Source organism: Colletotrichum godetiae (genome assembly GCF_030913485.1).
Source record: "Colletotrichum godetiae strain CBS 193.32 chromosome Unknown BDP55scaffold_38, whole genome shotgun sequence".
Classification (NCBI taxonomy): Eukaryota; Fungi; Ascomycota; class Sordariomycetes; order Glomerellales; family Glomerellaceae; genus Colletotrichum; species Colletotrichum godetiae.
The window spans coordinates 271,626-289,200 of NW_026851286.1; the positions used below are offsets into that span (position 1 = coordinate 271,626).

Sequence of the window (17,575 nt, forward strand, 5' to 3'; positions counted from 1 at the left end):
AAAGTAGGCGGCGCCGGTGGCTGCGGGGTTGATACCTGCGGTGGAGGTGTCGGAGCCGATGGTAGAGCAAGAGCTGGGGTGGTGTTGCCGTTTGTGTGTTGGTAAGGTCCCGTGTAGGTCGGGGTCGCAGCTTGCTGCTGCTGCTGCTGGGCGTTTGAATAGATGGGAGACGCAGCAGACGTCGCGGCCGTGGAAGGAGTGACTGGCGCGCCTGGGCTTGGTGCATAAGGTGAAGTTGAATATGGCGATTCGGGTTGGGGAGTTGCTCCAGGGGAAAGTCGCGGTCTTTTATTAGGCGGAGGCGCAAAGCCGGCTTGCGTCGCAGCGGGAGAAGGTGTAGGTTGAGGAGGCGAGAATGCCCTCTGTGGCATCTGAGGCTGGGGTTGCGCCATCTTCACAGCTGTTATTACAAATAGTAGAGATAGGTTGCGATCGAATCGAGAGGTTGGTCAGAAGTCGCTCGCTCTGGTGAAGCTCAGCAAGCTGGACAGCCTGAGCAATCCTCACGCGACTCTGCCCATCTGACGTGCAGGTCTAGTCGGCCAAATAACAAACTTTCCCGATCGCGTCGGACTCGCAGGAATATTGTTTCGGTGACAGCTTGATGTTCGCGCGTGCGTATTGCTCTGTCGTGTTCGTCGTCTGGTGATGGTCGGAGTAACGGGTTACTGGGTATGTGGAAGCAGGAGCTGTCGCTAGAAAGAATTGAGGACCGCGTTCATTTAAAGTCACGTGATAGCGCAGCCTTGTCCCCACCCAAGCGCAACACAGTCCAAGCGTTCAGGCTGAAGCTTGGTAGCGGACCAGACAGCTGCCGCCAACTTTTACGCGACCCTTTTGGCTCTGCGCGTAGCCCGCTGACCTCCTGCCACTTGCAACTCAACTTCTCTGCTCCGGCTTGTGGCAGTATCGTCACCGCCTCATCGACGACCCATCTCGCGCCGATTCATTTGCTACAGATGATCTGATCGAAAACTAACCGCCACCTATCGGTGCGATTTTTGCGATTACAGACCGATCGACTGTTTGCGACTTGCGACACTTGCAACCATGGCATCGAAGAGAAAGGCTTCGGCCATGGCCGCCACCGTCTCCGAGGAACCGGTCGACCCTGCCGACGAGCTGATGTTTCTCTGTCTTGGAGGCGGCAACGAAGTCGGCAGGTCATGTCACATCATCCAATACAAGGGCAAGACAGTAATGGTATGGGCTGAACCTCCCTTCGTCAATTGAACAGGCAGATACTAACTACCGTTCCCATAGCTCGATGCTGGCCAACACCCAGCATACGATGGCCTTGCGGCGCTGCCTTTCTTCGATGACTTCGACCTTAGTACCGTCGATGTACTTCTAATCAGCCAGTAAGCCCCCCTCCTCCTCCCATATGCTGTTGGATCACAGGGCAAGGCGGTGAATGAACTTGGAAATCAAAACCTGGGATCATGCCCCTGGCTCAGGGACAGCGAGTGCCTCTCGGCGACTCTGACACCTGATGGAGCCTCTTGCTACGCCTCTTATGCTATTTCATTCTTGTACACAGAAACAATACAAAAGACTTCTTTCTTCCCACCTGCCTTGCCTTGCCGTCCTCGTTGTTGTGATAGCTCTTGGCGTTGTCGCCCTAGAGAATTTGGTGTTGTATGACACTTTGGTGTTGAACATGCTAATAAGTGGCAGTTTCCACGTCGATCATGCGGCTTCATTGCCATATGTCTTATCAAAGACTAACTTCAGAGGCCGGGTCTTCATGACCCATCCCACAAAGGCCATTTACAAGTGGCTCATTCAAGACAGTGTCCGAGTTGGAAATACCTCGTCCAACCCGACATCACAGCCGGTCTACACGGAAGCAGACCATCTCAACACCTTTCCTCAAATCGAGGCCATCGATTACCACACCACACACACCATCTCCTCTATCCGGATTACGCCTTATCCTGCTGGTCATGTCCTCGGAGCCGCCATGTTCCTCATTGAGATCGCAGGTCTCAAAATCTTCTTCACCGGAGACTACTCCCGAGAGCAGGATAGACATTTGGTCTCAGCAGAAGTCCCCAAGGGCGTCATGATCGATGTTCTCATCACCGAGTCGACATACGGCATTGCATCCCACGTACCCCGCCTTGAGCGCGAGCAGGCTTTGATGAAGTCCATCACCAGCATCCTTAATCGCGGAGGCAGGGTCTTGATGCCCGTCTTCGCCCTCGGTAGAGCACAGGAGCTTCTGCTCATCCTGGATGAGTACTGGGGCAAGCACGCTGACTTCCAACGATTCCCAATCTACTACGCCAGTAACCTCGCCAGGAAGTGCATGGTCGTCTACCAGACCTACGTCGGCGCCATGAACGACAATATTAAGCGCCTCTTCCGCGAGCGCATGGCCGAGGCCGAGGCCTCAGGCGACGGCTCCGGCAAGGGCGGGCCCTGGGATTTCAAGTACATCCGCTCCCTCAAGAATCTCGACCGCTTCGACGACGTCGGCGGCTGCGTCATGCTGGCCAGTCCCGGTATGCTGCAGAACGGCGTGAGCAGAGAGCTCCTCGAGAGGTGGGCCCCCAACGACAAGAACGGCGTTATCATCACTGGTTACAGCGTCGAGGGCACCATGGCCAAGCAAATCATGCAGGAGCCCGACCAGATCCAGGCCGTCATGAGCCGGACGACGGCTGGTGCTCGACGCGGTCCCGGCGGGGAAAGCGAAAAGGTCTTCATCCCCCGTCGGTGCAGCGTCGCCGAGTACTCCTTTGCAGCTCACGTTGACGGCACGGAGAACCGTGAGTTTATCGAGGAGGTTGCGGCTCCCGTGGTAGTAAGTGAACCACTTCTCCCCCTATACCAAACTTCCGAGGAATCGTTCATAATACTAATACCCTCCAAAGATCCTCGTCCACGGTGAACAACACAACATGATGCGTCTCAAATCCAAGCTCCTCTCCCTCAACGCAAGCAAGACGGCCAAAGTTAAGGTCTTTAGCCCCAAAAACTGCGAAGAGCTCCGCATCCCCTTCAAGCAGGACAAGACGGCCAAAGTCGTCGGCAAGCTCGCCACCATCCCTCCCCCGACTTCCCTCTCCGACCCCACCTCCCTACCGCAGCAGCTCGTCACCGGCGTCCTCGTCCAAAACGACTTCAAGCTCTCCCTCATGGCGCCCGAGGACCTGCGCGAGTACGCCGGCCTCAACACCACCACAATCACCTGCAAGCAGCGCCTCCGCCTCACGGCCGCCGGCGTCGACCTCGTACGCTGGGGTCTCGAGGGCGTCTTTGGCAGCGTTGAGGAGCTCCCCGAGATGCGCAAAGGTCACCCGGCCCACGATGGCGGCAAGACGGCCGTTGACGGTGCAGTGGTCGCCAACGGCAGCAACGGAAACGGAAACGGGACCGAGAAAGGCGAAGGCGATGATGAAGACCAGGAGATGGGCGAGGAGGTGGCCGACGAGGAAGTCGCTCGCCTCGTGGCCGCGTACCTGGTCATGGGCTGCGTCGCCGTGAGGTATCACAGCGACGGAGAGGTCGAGCTCGAGTGGGAGGGCAACATGCTCAACGACGGTATCGCCGACGCTGTCATGGCGTGCCTGTTCTCCATCGAAAGCAGTCCCGCAGCAGTAAAACGTATGTCCCCCCTCATTAACCAAAAGTCTCTTACATTACGCTAACTCTCTATACCCCAGGTTCCGCGGCCTCCCACAGCCACGACCACGACCACGCCCCCAAACCCCTCCCCAGAAACCCCCACGCAAACGTTCCAGCCACAGAACGCCTCGAGCGCTTCCTCATGTTCCTCGAAGCCCAATTCGGCGCCGACAACGTCAACCCCGTCGCCGAGCCTCGTCTCCCGCTGCAGCCTGAGGACGAGGCCGCCGCAGCTACGAAGGCAATTAAAGCCGATGACGCCAGCGACGCGTCCATGGACGTGTCCGAAGATGACGAGGAGGCGGAGCAGGAGAAGAAGCTTGAGGCGCGGCGCCGCGCAGAGATTGAGCGCCTCATCAAGCTCGGCATCCCCGTGCCGGGCATCCGTATCAAGGTCGACAAGATGGAGGCCGTCGTGTGGTTGGAGGACCTGGAGGTGGAGTGCAGTCACAAGGCCTTTGCTGATCGTGTGAGACGAGTTTGCGAGCACGCCGCCGAGGTCACGGCTCCGCTTTGGGGTTAAGGGTTCTACGAGGTTTTTATTCCATATTGGATGCAAAAGGTTCATTTCACGGCGTTTTACACGCTGTCATGTAGTATAGCCATCACACTCACAACTACGCAAGGTCCAGCAAGTTTAGATACTTAATGCTCTAGTGCATTGAGCTATGTTACAGAGGGACTAAGGTTACAATGAAAAACAAAATGTAGACAATCACACTCTTGAGAAACCTCAAGCTGAAGCCTCTTAACCGAGGTACTCCTTCAGCTCTTCAGACTCTTCTAACGTCGTAGTGAAAGAGAAGGGCTGGAAGGCCCAACCGGCAAACTCTGCGAACTTGGAGAAGGACTCGACCCAGGCCAAACGAAGGGAGTGCAACATGGCACTGGTACCTTCCATCATGACCAAGATGGCAATAGCTGGGTGTGTTGTTAGTCGTTGTTCAGAGAAGAGGGGGCCAAATAACTTACTGAGGAAGAACCACATGTAGAAGACCACAACGATAGCGATAGAACCAAAGATGCCAGAGAAACCAAGGGCGGGTCCAAGGGTCATGGACCAAAGCACGGAACTGAGCTGCTGGTGAGCAAGCGACAAGGCCCAGAGACGAAGGTAAGAGGCTGTGTGGGAAACGCAGTTCAAGCAAAATTCTGTATCCATCGTTAGTGTCATTGCAATCTTGGTTGTTAAGTCTCGTATTCCTTACCGATAGTGTGGATGACCTGGTGAATCATGACTTCGCTGAACTCGAATTCCTCGTGCTCGCCGTCACCGTGCAGGTCCTGCGTGATCATAGCAACGCCTTCGCCATCAGACTCAAAGCTGGGGCGACCGTTGAGTCCGTGGTCCTCGTCATCGTCGCCGTCGAGAGCACTAACGCGAGAGCTCTCTCCAATGCCCCTATAACCCTTGGCGCGAGCGTGGTTGTGCTCCCAGCGGAGCCAGAAAGGCTTCAGGAACAACAGGACCGGGACTTGGATAACGGCCAAAAGCAGGAGGAAAACCTGTACGGTGGCCTGTCCGGGGTAGAGCTGCGCACCGTCCTCGAGCTTGCCGGGCTGCAGGAACATGTAGATCAACATGTTCAACAGTCCAGGGGGGTTGCGAGGGTTCTGCGGGTCGCTCCAGTTGACGGACCACTTGTAGAGAATGCACATGACGAGGTATCCGAAGATAGATTGGAAGAAGATCATTCCGGGAACGAAGTTACCCCAGATATCAACGGGCTTCTTGAAGTGCTTGGCGTTGACGTAAGCGAAGATGAGGGAGTAGGTCATGTGAGCCCAACCCAGAACGATACTCATCTTCATCTTGTAACTGTTGCTGAAGAGAAGGTCGTTGTCTGTCTCGTGCCATCTCCAGTCCAGACCGAAGGGGTAGCGGTACCCGTGGTCGTTGAGCTTACCAGTCAGAGTCTGAGGAGGCTTGTAGTCGTCGGGGACATCCCACTTCCAGGCACTGTCGAACAGCGTCAAGGACTTGGAGAAGACATCGTTGTAGATAAGACCAGTGAAGAGGGAGAAAAGACCCATGACCAAGGCAATGTATCTTCCGTAGTAAAGCATAGCGAACAATTCGAAAGTGACCTTCTTGAGAGGCTTTTCCCAGTAAATCATAGCGAGTGCGGCGGAGACCATGATGACGGCGTGACCAAAGTCACCGAACATGACAGCGAAGAGGAAAGGGAAGGTGACAATAACAGGGAGGGCCGGGTTGACCTCCTGGTAGGTGGGGGTACCGTAAGCGTTGACAATAGTTTGGAACGCCTCAGTAAACTTGTTCGTCTTGATGTACGTAGGCGGAGTCTTGTTGGTGCGGATCTCATTGATAATGGAAGGCACCGAGAGTCCTGCTTGATTCGTAACGTTCTGCAACGTCGAGCGAATCAATGGCAGATCATTCGTCGGGCACCAACCCTCGGCAATGAGGGTCCTGCGAGCACGGTCGTACGAGAAGTTGTTGAGGGTGTTGTACACAGCCTTCTCCTTGGTGACCAGGACCATCCAGGCGGACAATGCTTGCGAGATCTGGGTGAGCTCAGCGTTCAGGGTCTGCTGCGTGTTGCGGAGAACGTTCTGAACGTCGTTAAGGCGAGCGTTGACCTCGTGGATTTGGTCACGACGAAGGTCGCTGTTCTCGTCCACGTTGTACACCTCAGCACCCATAGACTCGGAGATCTTGCGAATCTTGGCCAGGATCTCCTTGCCGTGGGCGAAGATGACGAAGACGTTCTTGTTGATCTCCTCGTTGTTGGTGGGGTCAACGAGCGGCTCGGGGATCTCAGACTGGTTCATGTACAAGTTTCCACGGAGTGTTCTCCAGAGAATGCGTTCGAAGGAGGCAACACGGTCCCTATTGATAACACCAGCCACGAAGCCAATGTTCATGCCAGAGAAGGACCGCTCGACCTCGGGGGCCGAGTTGTGCTGCTCGACATCCTGGAGGAGAGGAGCGTCGTCGTTATCAGTGGAAGCGCGAATTTCCTCGACGCTGCCGTGGGCTCTGTCAAAGAAGCCACCGGCCTCGCGGAGGACCCAGCGCCACTCGGTAAGTTCGACTTCGCGCTTCTTCAAGGTCTCGTAGCTGTCGTTAAGCTGGAATACGCGCTGCTCGAGGCTCTGGCTTCGCTCGGCGAGTTCGTCAATCTCGGAGGTCGATGGGTTGGCGAGTCTTTCGGCATCGACATCGAACTTTCTAAGAGGAATGCCTGCCTTCTCCATCTGGGCGTAGAAGTAGCCTGCCGCGATGTTAGTTCATCCCACCTTGGGATTCGTGATGCGCGGTTGGGGGAATGATGACGTACGCAGCTGGCGTTCGACATTGTCGAGTCTTCGAATCTCCTGAGTAAAGGTGCGCTGGAAAGCACTGACATCGCCATTGAGCTAGATTAATCACGCCTGGTCAGCTCCGATGTTCGTGTCGACCTAGACAGTATCCATGAAGGGGGGGGAGGGCGTTGGCGACGTACATCACGGAACTGGAGGAGACCAAGCTCTCCAAGGGCTGTGACAACCTCGCGACCGATTTCGTTCGAAATGTACAGCTGCACCATACTCATGTTCGCCGAGCGAAACATGGTATCCTGTGCCGGCGCCATTTTGATGTATGGCGGGAGCTCCGAACCGTTCGATGGGGGTTGTTGATCAAGCTTGTCGATGCAAGTACTAAACACAGAGCTGCTAAGTTGATGTCGTTGCCTCCCGAGCGAATGCACGATGGGGCTGAGCACGGTCTTCGGCCGGTTGGTTAATCCGGTAAATGGGTCTGTCCTACAACCTCGCAGTGTGGCGCGACCTCGAAGTGGACTGTGGCGGTGCACTTTCACTCGCAAATATTTTTGCGAAATATCCACAGCAGACTCTTCTTACTTCTTTCCTCTACATTCACAACCAACTCAACGGTATAGACTATGTCAACGAAACCTGCAACCAGGTCGTTTCACATCTGGAAATTGCGCTTTTGCCTCTTGAGTGCCTCGACCAGCATCGGCTTCTCAGATTCAGAGCTGCTATTGCGAGCAGCACCATTTCCTGAGCTTAACTTGCTATCACTACTAACCACCAACCTTCGCTCAAAGATGATTTCTACACGTGACGATGGCGCTTTCGAAGCTTTGTTGGCCGTCCGCAAGGACTCAAATGGTCACCAAAGTCAATATGACGCCTAGAGCAAACCCCAAATACCCTGCCAAGGGTTATTCTTGATCGTGTTACAAAGTCTTAGCCTTGCAATTAAGAACTTTGCGTCAAAATTAGACGAGATACATTCCATAAAACCTTCCTTCTTTCGTAGGATACCCAAGCATGCGGCCGTAGCATTAAACAAAGACTGCAGCGTCTAGATGCCCAGGCACGGATGTAGCAATTTCGCTCCGCTTGCTAGACTGCGTCGTCACTAGATTCTACCTGGTCGGTTTCCTGCGGAAACTTGACCGAGGCTGTGGACGACCGAGATTTCTAGCGTCACACCGTTGGGTCCATTCCATATGAGCCAAAAGACATTTGCTTTATTTAATATGTGCTTGCCTTGGGTCCTCGCTACGTCGGCACAGTTGCCCGAGGTAGCCGCATCACAACTCCTTCTTCGCCGTCTCAGACGAACCAGCCGCGGTCTTGGTCGCCGTTTTACCTGATGACGCAGGAACCTTGACCGGCTTTCCCTTGTCCTGTTGCTTCGCCACGAACACGAGTCCCACAACCGAGACAATCAGCTCGGTCAACAACGTGACCATGCCCGAACACGCCAACTGCCAGGAGGCAATGCTAACGCTGCCAATCGGGGCCTTGGGGAACGAGAGGATCCATTCGGCGTAGTAGGGGAACCAGCCGTACGGCAGCCAGAACATGGGCTCCTTGGAGAACCAAAAGGGCAGGCCGTATTGAGGGACTTTGGTGAGGGCCCAGCGGAAGCCCGTAAGGTATTTGTCAAACGTTGATTTCGATGCTTCCTGGGTTTGCTCTGTATGGTTGGTAAAAAAGTGAAAAATGTCAGCCATCCCGATTCCCATACAGTTCCGGCATGTAAGCCGCCGCATCGTAGCCTGTGTGTTTGTAACATACTGCTCTTCTCTAGCTGCTCCAGCTGTTTGTCGTGCGTACGACGGAGCTTGGCCCACTTGGCGAACTCATCCTGACTGCTGGTCGCATTCAGTTCCTTTCGCGTCTTGAGGAAGTCGGCTTGCAGCTTTCGATGCTGCGCGGCTGCTTTGGCGGTCGAGACGGGAAGGTAGTTGATAGCTGTCCAAAGCTGCTAAGCTGTTAGCAAATCGGCGATCATTCCGCGACCGGCCCTGTCAGAGGCGGAGGCGGGGAGGAGTCAAAGGGAGGTAAAAAAGACTGACCAGATTGTTGATGGCGGCAGCTCCGACGGTGTTGACCAGGTGGGAGAACACCTCCAGCACGAGGATGATGACGAGTAGAGAGGGCATGGTGAACAACCCTTTTGAAGATCACAGACTCGCAAGCGGTTTCGGGTATCTATCGGCACATGTCTGTAATGGCGAGGCTGAAAGGTTGTCGTTGCGAGACGATAGGTAGGTGTGTGACCGGGCTCGATTGTGCCCTTGGGTGGGCGGGAAAACGTGGTCCTATGTCATTGCCCCGCGAATTGCATCTTTAGCGGGGACCTTAGCCACTGTAAGCCACTGGCCGCCTTAGCAAAGAGCAAACAGCAAGAACCAATCACCTTCAACTTCCGCGTGTACATTCCATTAGAGCAAGACCTGAACGGCCTCAACGTCTTGAACCTAGATTCGGGTTCATTCCTGAGGTTCGGGCTTACGATCCAAGAGCTGCCGTTACACAACCATCTCCGTTGCGAGCGGTCTGTCGTGAGGCTGACAGACATGCTCAAAGTCAAGACGGCCCCGTTCACCCACCCATCAATACAGCAATGTCGAGAGCTCTGAATAAGCACATCATCGCTGCTCTAAAGCAAGGCGACCACGAGAAAATCTTTAACGATATTTCCGGGCTTTTTGCCCAGCCGCAGGATGATGGTCTCCTCGAAGTTGAAATCCTAGGCCAGGGCCATCCAATGGGCCCGGACGAAAACTTCCTACGAGACGAAAATGCAGTTGCGATCCCCAAGCTGCGTATCGTCCAGGCCTTTCTCTTCGCCAGAAAGATTCTCCAGAAGTACAAAGCCAACGGCTCCGAGGGGCGTGAGCAGCTGATGGCCGCGACAAGCGTACTGCTTCTGATGGACCCCGAGCACCTCACAGCCGCCAACACCAGGAAGCGTCTTCTCTCCGATGCGATCTCCACGGGTAACACCATGAAGGCGTATCTAGCACGGGAGAAGTGGTTTGTGGATAGTCTGCTCACCAGCCGACTTCATCGACACACAAAGTCACCGACGTTATGGAACCATCGACGCTGGCTGTCGGAGCGATACCGTGATGCCAGGCTTGCTCTCGTGGTTCAACAGGATATCGAAACAGTTGTCATGATGGCTGGAGAGCGACATCCGCGAAACTATTATGCATGGACTCATGCTCGGTGGTTGACAAAGACGTTCCTGGTCGTTTCCGAGCTAGACGTGCTTGTGTCACTGATTCATAGTGCTAAGCAGTGGTCTTTCAGACATCATTCAGATATTTCCGGCTGGTCTTTCCTCGCTCATCTGCTTGATAGGCTAGGGAAAGACGACAGAGGGACAATTTCGTTGGTTTATAACGAGACTTTGGGTTTGGCAGAATCTCTCCGGTGGTCCAATGAGTCAGTCTGGTCGTTTCTACGCACAATAGCATCTTGGCCAGTACTGGGACAAATCGATAGGGGTAGATTCGTGAATGTTCAAGAGCGCCTAGTAGCAACTAGCGCTGAGGACTCTATCGAAGCCGCAGCACTGAGGAAGGCGCGGACGTGGTGGGATATGTACGGTTCCAATGACGAGGCACCCTGTACAGAAGACCAGTGATCGTGATATTGATGGAATAGAGGAGGGAACTGGTAAAATCCCGGCACCAGTGCTGATTATACGCGTCCAAAATTAGACTTTTGGAAGACGCATACGGAGTACATCAATGTCATTTCTCAGGTACAATGAGCTTCCAGGTTGAGCCCTGGATCCATTTCGTAACAATGGGATTTGACTTGGGAAACGTTGCTTTCTTTGGAAAATAAAAATAAGCAGCGGTATTGCGCCTAGCGCATTCGAGAGCAGAGAGCACCGCAGATGAAATGCTGCTGGGAATCATGCCTAGTACTAGCGAATGATTGCAATCAATGGCTTTACGAGGTGGTGCTTCAAGGGATCAGCAAGATCAAGAAGCTCTGGCCTCCCAAGTTCCAACAGCACATTAGCACAATGCATCTTGTAATTGGAAGCATTCTTGAAGCAACGAATCGAGCAACAGCCGACAGCCATGCTGAGCTGATTGAGACTCGGTGATTCGCGGCTGAAACCCTTCGCGGGCCCGCGGCCGTGACCCCTGTCCATCACACCCACATTCGGAAGCCCCTGGCCGCCTGCCATATCCGCATTAGCAGTTCATTGAAGAAGATCAGGACGTACGGCTGAGATAGCGAGAGCCAATTCGCTATGAAATGTTGGCAGTAAACGCCTCCTACATATGCAACATCGGATATAGAGCGTGGACTTCATCGTCGATCGCGATGATGCACATCGTGTTAAACAATGATCAAACAGTTGCTTGCAAACAGCACTGGAGAACGTCTGTATGATTTGGCGCCCGCGCATCATGTTGGCTCGCCATTACCTGCAGCGAAGCGACTATGCTGATGCTCGTGCAGCGCCACTATCGGACCAGGAAACCGCCAGCCGAAGGTTTTGCTGGGGGAGAAGACTTGGTGTTGAGGCGCCTGGCCAGTGAATTCCATGCCGATGAGGAAGGGATTCTAGGCGCCGCAGGCGGTGGTTTCTGTAATTGTCTTTTCAAATTCTCATGGATTGTTAACCGACTCAAAAGGAAGAAGCTTTGGCCTACAACGACAGGGCCGGGTAATTAGTTTTTGAGTGTAAAGCTCAGGTGGCTCGAGGCAAATTGGATCCTGGAGCAGCCCAGGGCCCTTGACGGCGATGATTTCTATCGCGAATTGAGCATCTAGTGTACCGCAAGCATCCCCTCTTTGATCTTCGACCAGTTCAGTCGATTCATCATTTGCTGCACCATGGTTGAATGTTGGTCCAGGCCCCAGAGCTCGCCAAAGCTGCCGGGGGGCCTAGAAGTTATGGCCCAAACGGCTAGAGAGGCTCGAGATTGAAAATGAGGGTGTCAGACGCCCGTAGAATGGCCGAGGCAGCCAGTCGTGCCACTCTACGCAGGAGTGGAACAGAGAGCAGCGAGCCAGCAGGACCAGAGATACGTAAGATTGCGGTGCACTGCAACTTGGGGGCTTCAACATGGACTTTGTGGACCACCTCAGTTGGAGTCCCTACGGTCCTGGCCATGGAAGATCGGATATCCAAATGGCATGAGGAGCACGAGCCAGTCCCAGCGCCCGTCAGTCCGTTTGATGGTTTGATTGACGTGGATGCGCGGTCGAGCAAGTGCCGTGCTCGAGTCCGGCGACAGACGCACGTTCCCGGCCGAAGAGATGGTCTCGACACAGCGCTGGTAGTCGCATGCAGTCGTCATCGAGCAGTCGACAAAAGAAACGAGATCTGTGGCGTGGTTGGTTGTTCAACTTCCAAATCCATGGACAGGAAGTGAGCGAGAAGCGGGCGAGATTCGGGAGAGCATCGCCAGTGAGACAAGAAGCAAAGATGCCGTGTTGGATGGTGGTGGTGATTGGTAGATAGGCGGATGGGGTGACGGGCCAATGTCCATCATATTTGGACTCGTCGACTTTGTCCCAAAAGGGCCGGTAGCCACCTTTGCTGCAAGGGAGCGGCCTGGAGAGAAGCTGGAGAAGATGGCCCGAAGCAGCAGCAGGGCGACATTGGAAGTGGAGATGGTTGAGGTGCCCCTTGTTTTTGAGGCGCCAATGCCGCTAAGGCAGGTTAAGCGTCTTTCTTCGGTGGCTGCGGCTAGTAATTGCCTGTTCGACTTTCGTATCCCACCACACACGGTAACGGTCGACGGCCGAGGCCACCGTGACGAGAAAAAGGCATTTTACCACGAGGCCGTGGCTTGCTGAGGTGGAGATGGGACGCGATGCAAAATGCAAACGACGAAGCGATTGAGTAGCCCGGTAATTTTGTTCCGCCCCTCGCGCCCAGTGTTTAGACCGATCTAGAGGGCCAGTCCAGATGTAAGGCAAAGGAACTTAAGACAGAAGACAAGGACGCAGTGAGGCCTCGAATAATCGAAGAATCAAGAACAACAGCCGCATGCGTCGGCAGACGGGTGGTGGACGAGGTGGGATTCCGGGAAGATAAGGGACCGACCAAGCCAAGGCACTTGGCATGGACACATGGATTGGTGGTCCCTAGAAGCAACAAGCAACCTGGAAGCAAAGAAGGTCTGATTGACAGCGCCCCTGAGACTGGAGACTGGAGAAGCGCGGGCCCGAAAGAGAAAAGAATCGACAGCCGGGGTTGAGAGACGCGTAAAGCAGGGGCCCAATCAATGTCGCATGTTGATCTGAATGGACGACCGAATTGGCCAATGGATGACCCGTGGTTCATCCCAAGAGAACACAAGGAAGAGACTTTGTTTCTCGGTTGATGTGTAGACTCAATAGAGGGAGTGCCTCAAGTGCTTAACCAAGGGGATAAGGTGTTGTGAGTGTTTCCTTCGTTTCTCGGCTCCTTCCTTTTCGTTTTGCTGGGTATTTCCTGCCACTTTCCTCTGGGAAACAGCGAGCTGCATGACGCCACGGACCATGTGGTCTCCACACAAAGCGTGACCCAATCATCCAATGGAAGGTACGGAGGAAGGATAGGTACATCATGAGGTATCCGTACAAGCGTAGGTACCTAAGATACTCTGCATGGAAGTCAGGGGTGGCTTCGACCGTAGCATGGCTTTCCTTGGTAAGACACGAACAGAAAGAAAGAGCAAGGAGCAAAAGACACTGGCGGCTGATAGACGTAACCAAAAGAGAATTCCGGAAAGATGGAGGTGCGCGAGAAACAATGCAGAAACAACTGACAAGTTTGACCCAATGGCGATCCAAAGGCAATGAACAACCGATGGCAACCACACAGTCCACAATCAAGCCAGAAACGCCGTTCCCCCCCCTGTGCAATTGCATGCATGTGTGCAGATCTGACTAGCCGCTGTCCATCCCAACTAACTCGAGTCTAGAGCCATCCACTTGGGGGGACATTGATGATTGAGCCAGTCCAGCAGTGGAAGCCATCGTGCGCCAGCTCCAAGTAAGTAGGTATTCCTTCGGCCGTTTTACCCTCTCAAGGTACTCAGCACTCTCATAACCTACCCATCCGTAGCCTTGCTAGCCTACCTACACTACCTTAGGTACGGATACAATGTTCGTGAATGTGCAGCTCTTTTCAATGTAAAGCCATGTCTGACCTTTTTGCTGTAGCGTCCTCCAGACTCCAGTTGCTGTGAGGTACTCGTACTCCGTAACCCCTGCCAGCCCGCCTATCCGCCCATCACCATCCATGGCGGTTTACCCTGCGCCTGCACTTCCACACGTCCCAATTGCGACCCTGGACCAGCCCATCGTCGCTAGAAGCCTTAGCTCGCCTGGGTCTGGCAAGTCAACAGGGGCACCTCGCTCTCCGATTCGCAAATCTCCATATCTACTCCCCACGATCCCCTCCTCGCCTCCTTCTCTCTCCTCATCACCTCACATCATCACTTTACGTGACCTCACCGACCTCCACCCTCCTCCTTCTCTCCCGGGGCGCATCTCATCCTTTTCCAAGAGGTGCTTTCCCCTTGGTCGCCTTTTTTTTTTGTCTTTGGTCATAGATATAGACAGACAGCAGAACCTCTCATCGCTTCTGCTAGTCCCTTGTCCTTGGCTCTTCACCCTTGCACCTGTCTCATTGTCTTGCATCGTGTCTCTGGCACTCCTCGCCGGCGCCGCCCTCGATCATCCGCCCCTCTATTCCATTGTCTCACCCTTGGTTCGACCGGCCCGCGTACAGCATTTCAGAACCACCAGCCAAGCCTACACTCAAAAGATTACGCATTCCTCTCATAAACCATCTGTCTCCTGAACGGCTCTCCGTACAGCATCTACCAGCCTTCAATGCGCTCAACTTAATCCCTAATACCATAATTTGTCCGAAATCGCGGAGTCTGGTACCCGCTTGCTTGGTCGAGCTTGCATTTGCCGAAATCGACTGTAGCGAATCACTTTGCCTTCATCTTTTTGCGATTGTCAATCACCTGTCATAAGCTTCCACCAGCTCATTCACCACGTCAAGCACAGTCGAGTTGCCGCCAGGGTTCAACTTGTAAACACTCACGCTACCCCTCGACAGCTTTACGCTTCAAATCTTTGCATCGACCATTCGACATATCCGTACCGAGCGTCACTTCGACTTGCTAGCCATTGCCAAGGCACAATGCGTTCTACCCTACTCCTCGCCCAGCTGTCCCTGTTCTTGACGTCTGTCCACGCCTTCTTTCCCTGGGAAGTATCTCAGCATTGTCCATTCGAAGGTGGCTGCAGTTCCTCCAAGAGGGAGCTGAAGGATCAGGATGCCCTTGGATCTGATGCCCTCGATACTATCAAGGCCATCAACTTCCCCGGCTTCCAAGTTGGCCCTCAAATCACAAAGGAATCACTGGTAAGCTGAGGAACCCCGGGGGATGTTCAAAAGACGCACTTTGGGGACTGGTCAGATGGCGTATCAAAGCACAACTTTGATTCTTCACAAGCTTACAGTTGCTAACATTAAACTTGTAGACTGAAGAATCCGAGTCCGACCGAGTTGCCCGCGAGGTTCAACGTCTTTCTCGCAAATATGCGAGGTTTCAGTCCGCTGCTATTCGAGAGAGGGCATCCAAGTCTAAAAGACAGAGCCTGTATCGCATTGTTACAGCGGCAGACACCACGCTCAAAACCGCAGCCGCCGTCGCTCAGGATGGTACCGACTTTTCCTACTTTGCCCAGGTCAAATTAGGTTCCAAGGAGAAGCCTTTGTGGATGCTCATCGACACCGGAGCGGGAACTAGTTGGGTTATGGGCAGTTCCTGCACCTCGTCAGCTTGCGCGAAGCATGGCTCGTATGGCCCTACGGACTCGGATACGTACAAGGCAACAGGGGAAACTTTTGCTGTCGCCTACGGATCGGGCTCAGTTAAAGGCGATAAGATCACCGACACCGTTTCCTTTGCGGGCATGAAGTTTGACTTCCAGTTTGGTGTGGCCAACGAAACGTCGGATGATTTCAACCACTTCCCTTTCGACGGCATTTTAGGACTTTCCATGGCAGGTGGAGAGACGGAGAACTTCATGCAAGTTGTCAAAAGTTCCGGCCAACTTCCCGCCAACATTTTCTGTGTATACCTCAACAGAGCCGCGGACGGACCGAACACGAGCGAAATCAGCTTTGGTACCTGCAACACTGACAAGTACACCGGCAATATCACTTATACCGGAGTTGGTAACGACAACGGAGACTGGGCGATCCCCCTTGATGGCATTCAGTACGACGGCCTCAAGTCTGGCGCAGCTGGCAAGCTCGCTTATGTCGACACCGGTACTTCTTACGTATTTGGACCTCAGACCGACGTAGCTGCGTTCCACAAGAATATTCCTGGATCTACCTCGGACGATGGTACGACATACAAGGTGCCGTGCGACAGCGACAAGGATGTAACATACACCTTCTCTGGTGTCAGCTATGTGATCTCCCCTAAGGACTGGAGATCCAGCCCTGCCGCAGATGGGACATGCACTAGCAACATCTATGGCCATGAGGTCGTAGCTGGAGCCTGGCTTTTGGGAGACGTCTTTCTCAAGAATGTCTATGCCGTATTTGATAAGGACCAAAAACGCATAGGTGAGTTGTCGTTGCCATTCCCATTTCATCGTGTTGGATGCTAACCACTGTCGCCATAGGATTTGCGACTAGAGTCGACCCTCCACCAGTAACCAGTACTGCAACTGCTTCGGCCACACCGGCAGTGGTCAACAACCCCGGCCAAACGACTGTCGTGTCAGCTACGCCGACGGCTGGTCCCGCCCTTGGCTTGGGTGGGCACGAGACTTCCACAGGGAGCGCCGCTGCGCAGACCTCAGCCACAGCTCAATCAGGAGCTGCATCATATGCCTCTATCACTCACGTCAATCTGGCCGCCGCAGCATCTTTCTGCTTGTTTGCCATGTTGGGATTCTTCTGAGGAGTTTATGTTTTGTTCAAGCGCAGCAATCTTGGGGTTGCAGATATGGATGGGAAATTGGATGGTTACGTGCACATGATACCCACTGGGAACCGACACAGACGGGCCCCTACAATTCGGCCATTGTAGATATAGATATAACTTGTAATGGTAAATAAAAGCGTCTGATTCATTACGGCTACACTTAATTTCCCATCCTACTCTTTCCAGTGTTGTGTCTCTCCGCCTTGATGCCAAGGTCTTGTCGGCCGATGCGACGAGATGCTTTCTTATCTTGAAGTAGCAATTTGAGAAAGACGATCCTCATTTCTGATTGCGGGAGCTCAACACCCGAAAACGATTAGACTACAAAGTCATTTAAACGTAATCTTATAGATGTTCCGCATTGGATTACCACACTTCTCAAGAGAGGCAAAGGCTGCGGAAGCTGCCTAGTTAATAAATACTGTGTCTTTTATAACCACTCCTACGCCATAATCCAATTGCCGAGTCTCTATCCATACAAGAAGAGAACAAACACCACAATGTCAAATACCTACTCCAAGTACTTAGTCTACTAAAGAACCACGTGATATACATCGGTCCGGGGTTTGTCTACAGCCGATCCGCAGACAGCGCGCCTGGAACGCGGCGGGGAGGGTACGGCTAGCGATTTCCTACTCTTACTCTAGACGAGACAACACGCCCATTTGTTCTTCTTCTTCTTT

The 17,575-nt window shown here is 53.7% G+C and overlaps 5 protein-coding genes across 5 annotated transcripts; 3 read left to right on the forward strand and 2 right to left on the reverse strand.

Annotated features, from left to right (window-relative positions):
- Window positions 1-1,050: 1,050 nt before the first annotated feature.
- BDP55DRAFT_696126 (endoribonuclease YSH1) lies at window positions 1,051-4,156 on the forward strand (the record flags this gene model as incomplete). Its single annotated transcript, XM_060577550.1, has 5 exons — window positions 1,051-1,203; window positions 1,264-1,361; window positions 1,678-2,809; window positions 2,880-3,612; window positions 3,672-4,156. The coding sequence occupies 5 exons, from the start codon at window positions 1,051-1,053 to the stop codon at window positions 4,154-4,156; spliced, it is 2,601 nt and encodes an 866-aa protein (XP_060426456.1).
- A 135-nt stretch (window positions 4,157-4,291) lies between these two features.
- On the reverse strand, window positions 4,292-7,322 carry BDP55DRAFT_251141 (V-type proton ATPase subunit A). Its single transcript, XM_060566275.1, has 4 exons — window positions 7,104-7,322; window positions 6,939-7,017; window positions 4,842-6,872; window positions 4,292-4,785 (listed from the first exon to the last, which is right to left on the reverse strand). Exons 1-4 carry the CDS (start codon window positions 7,230-7,232, stop codon window positions 4,382-4,384), a joined length of 2,643 nt encoding a protein of 880 aa, XP_060426457.1. The 5' UTR covers window positions 7,233-7,322; the 3' UTR covers window positions 4,292-4,381.
- An 882-nt stretch (window positions 7,323-8,204) lies between these two features.
- BDP55DRAFT_558444 (CHD5 domain-containing protein) lies at window positions 8,205-9,062 on the reverse strand (the record flags this gene model as incomplete). Its single annotated transcript, XM_060569802.1, has 3 exons — window positions 8,205-8,593; window positions 8,695-8,881; window positions 8,976-9,062. The coding sequence occupies 3 exons, from the start codon at window positions 9,060-9,062 to the stop codon at window positions 8,205-8,207; spliced, it is 663 nt and encodes a 220-aa protein (XP_060426458.1).
- Window positions 9,063-9,526: 464 nt separating this feature from the next.
- Window positions 9,527-10,555, forward strand: BDP55DRAFT_558374 (uncharacterized protein; the record flags this gene model as incomplete). Its single annotated transcript, XM_060569795.1, has 1 exon — window positions 9,527-10,555. The coding sequence occupies one exon, from the start codon at window positions 9,527-9,529 to the stop codon at window positions 10,553-10,555; it is 1,029 nt and encodes a 342-aa protein (XP_060426459.1).
- A 4,530-nt stretch (window positions 10,556-15,085) lies between these two features.
- Window positions 15,086-16,868, forward strand: BDP55DRAFT_558348 (eukaryotic aspartyl protease; the record flags this gene model as incomplete). The annotated part of the gene is made up of 3 exons (XM_060569793.1): window positions 15,086-15,310; window positions 15,430-16,528; window positions 16,588-16,868. The coding sequence occupies 3 exons, from the start codon at window positions 15,086-15,088 to the stop codon at window positions 16,866-16,868; spliced, it is 1,605 nt and encodes a 534-aa protein (XP_060426460.1).
- Between the last annotated feature and the right edge of the window lie 707 nt (window positions 16,869-17,575).

What these genes read in the sequence shown, in the direction of transcription:
- BDP55DRAFT_251141 (XM_060566275.1), bottom strand. Translation starts at nt 7,232, where the DNA reads ATGGCGCCGGCACAGGATACCATGTTTCGCTCGGCGAACATGAGTATG. An exon ending in GTCTCCTCCAGTTCCGTGAT is followed by an intron (nt 7,018 to 7,103) that starts GTACGTCGCCAA and finishes TGATTAATCTAG; the next exon opens with CTCAATGGCGATGTCAGTGC. An exon ending in CCAGGTCATCCACACTATCG is followed by an intron (nt 4,786 to 4,841) that starts GTAAGGAATACG and finishes CGATGGATACAG; the next exon opens with AATTTTGCTTGAACTGCGTT.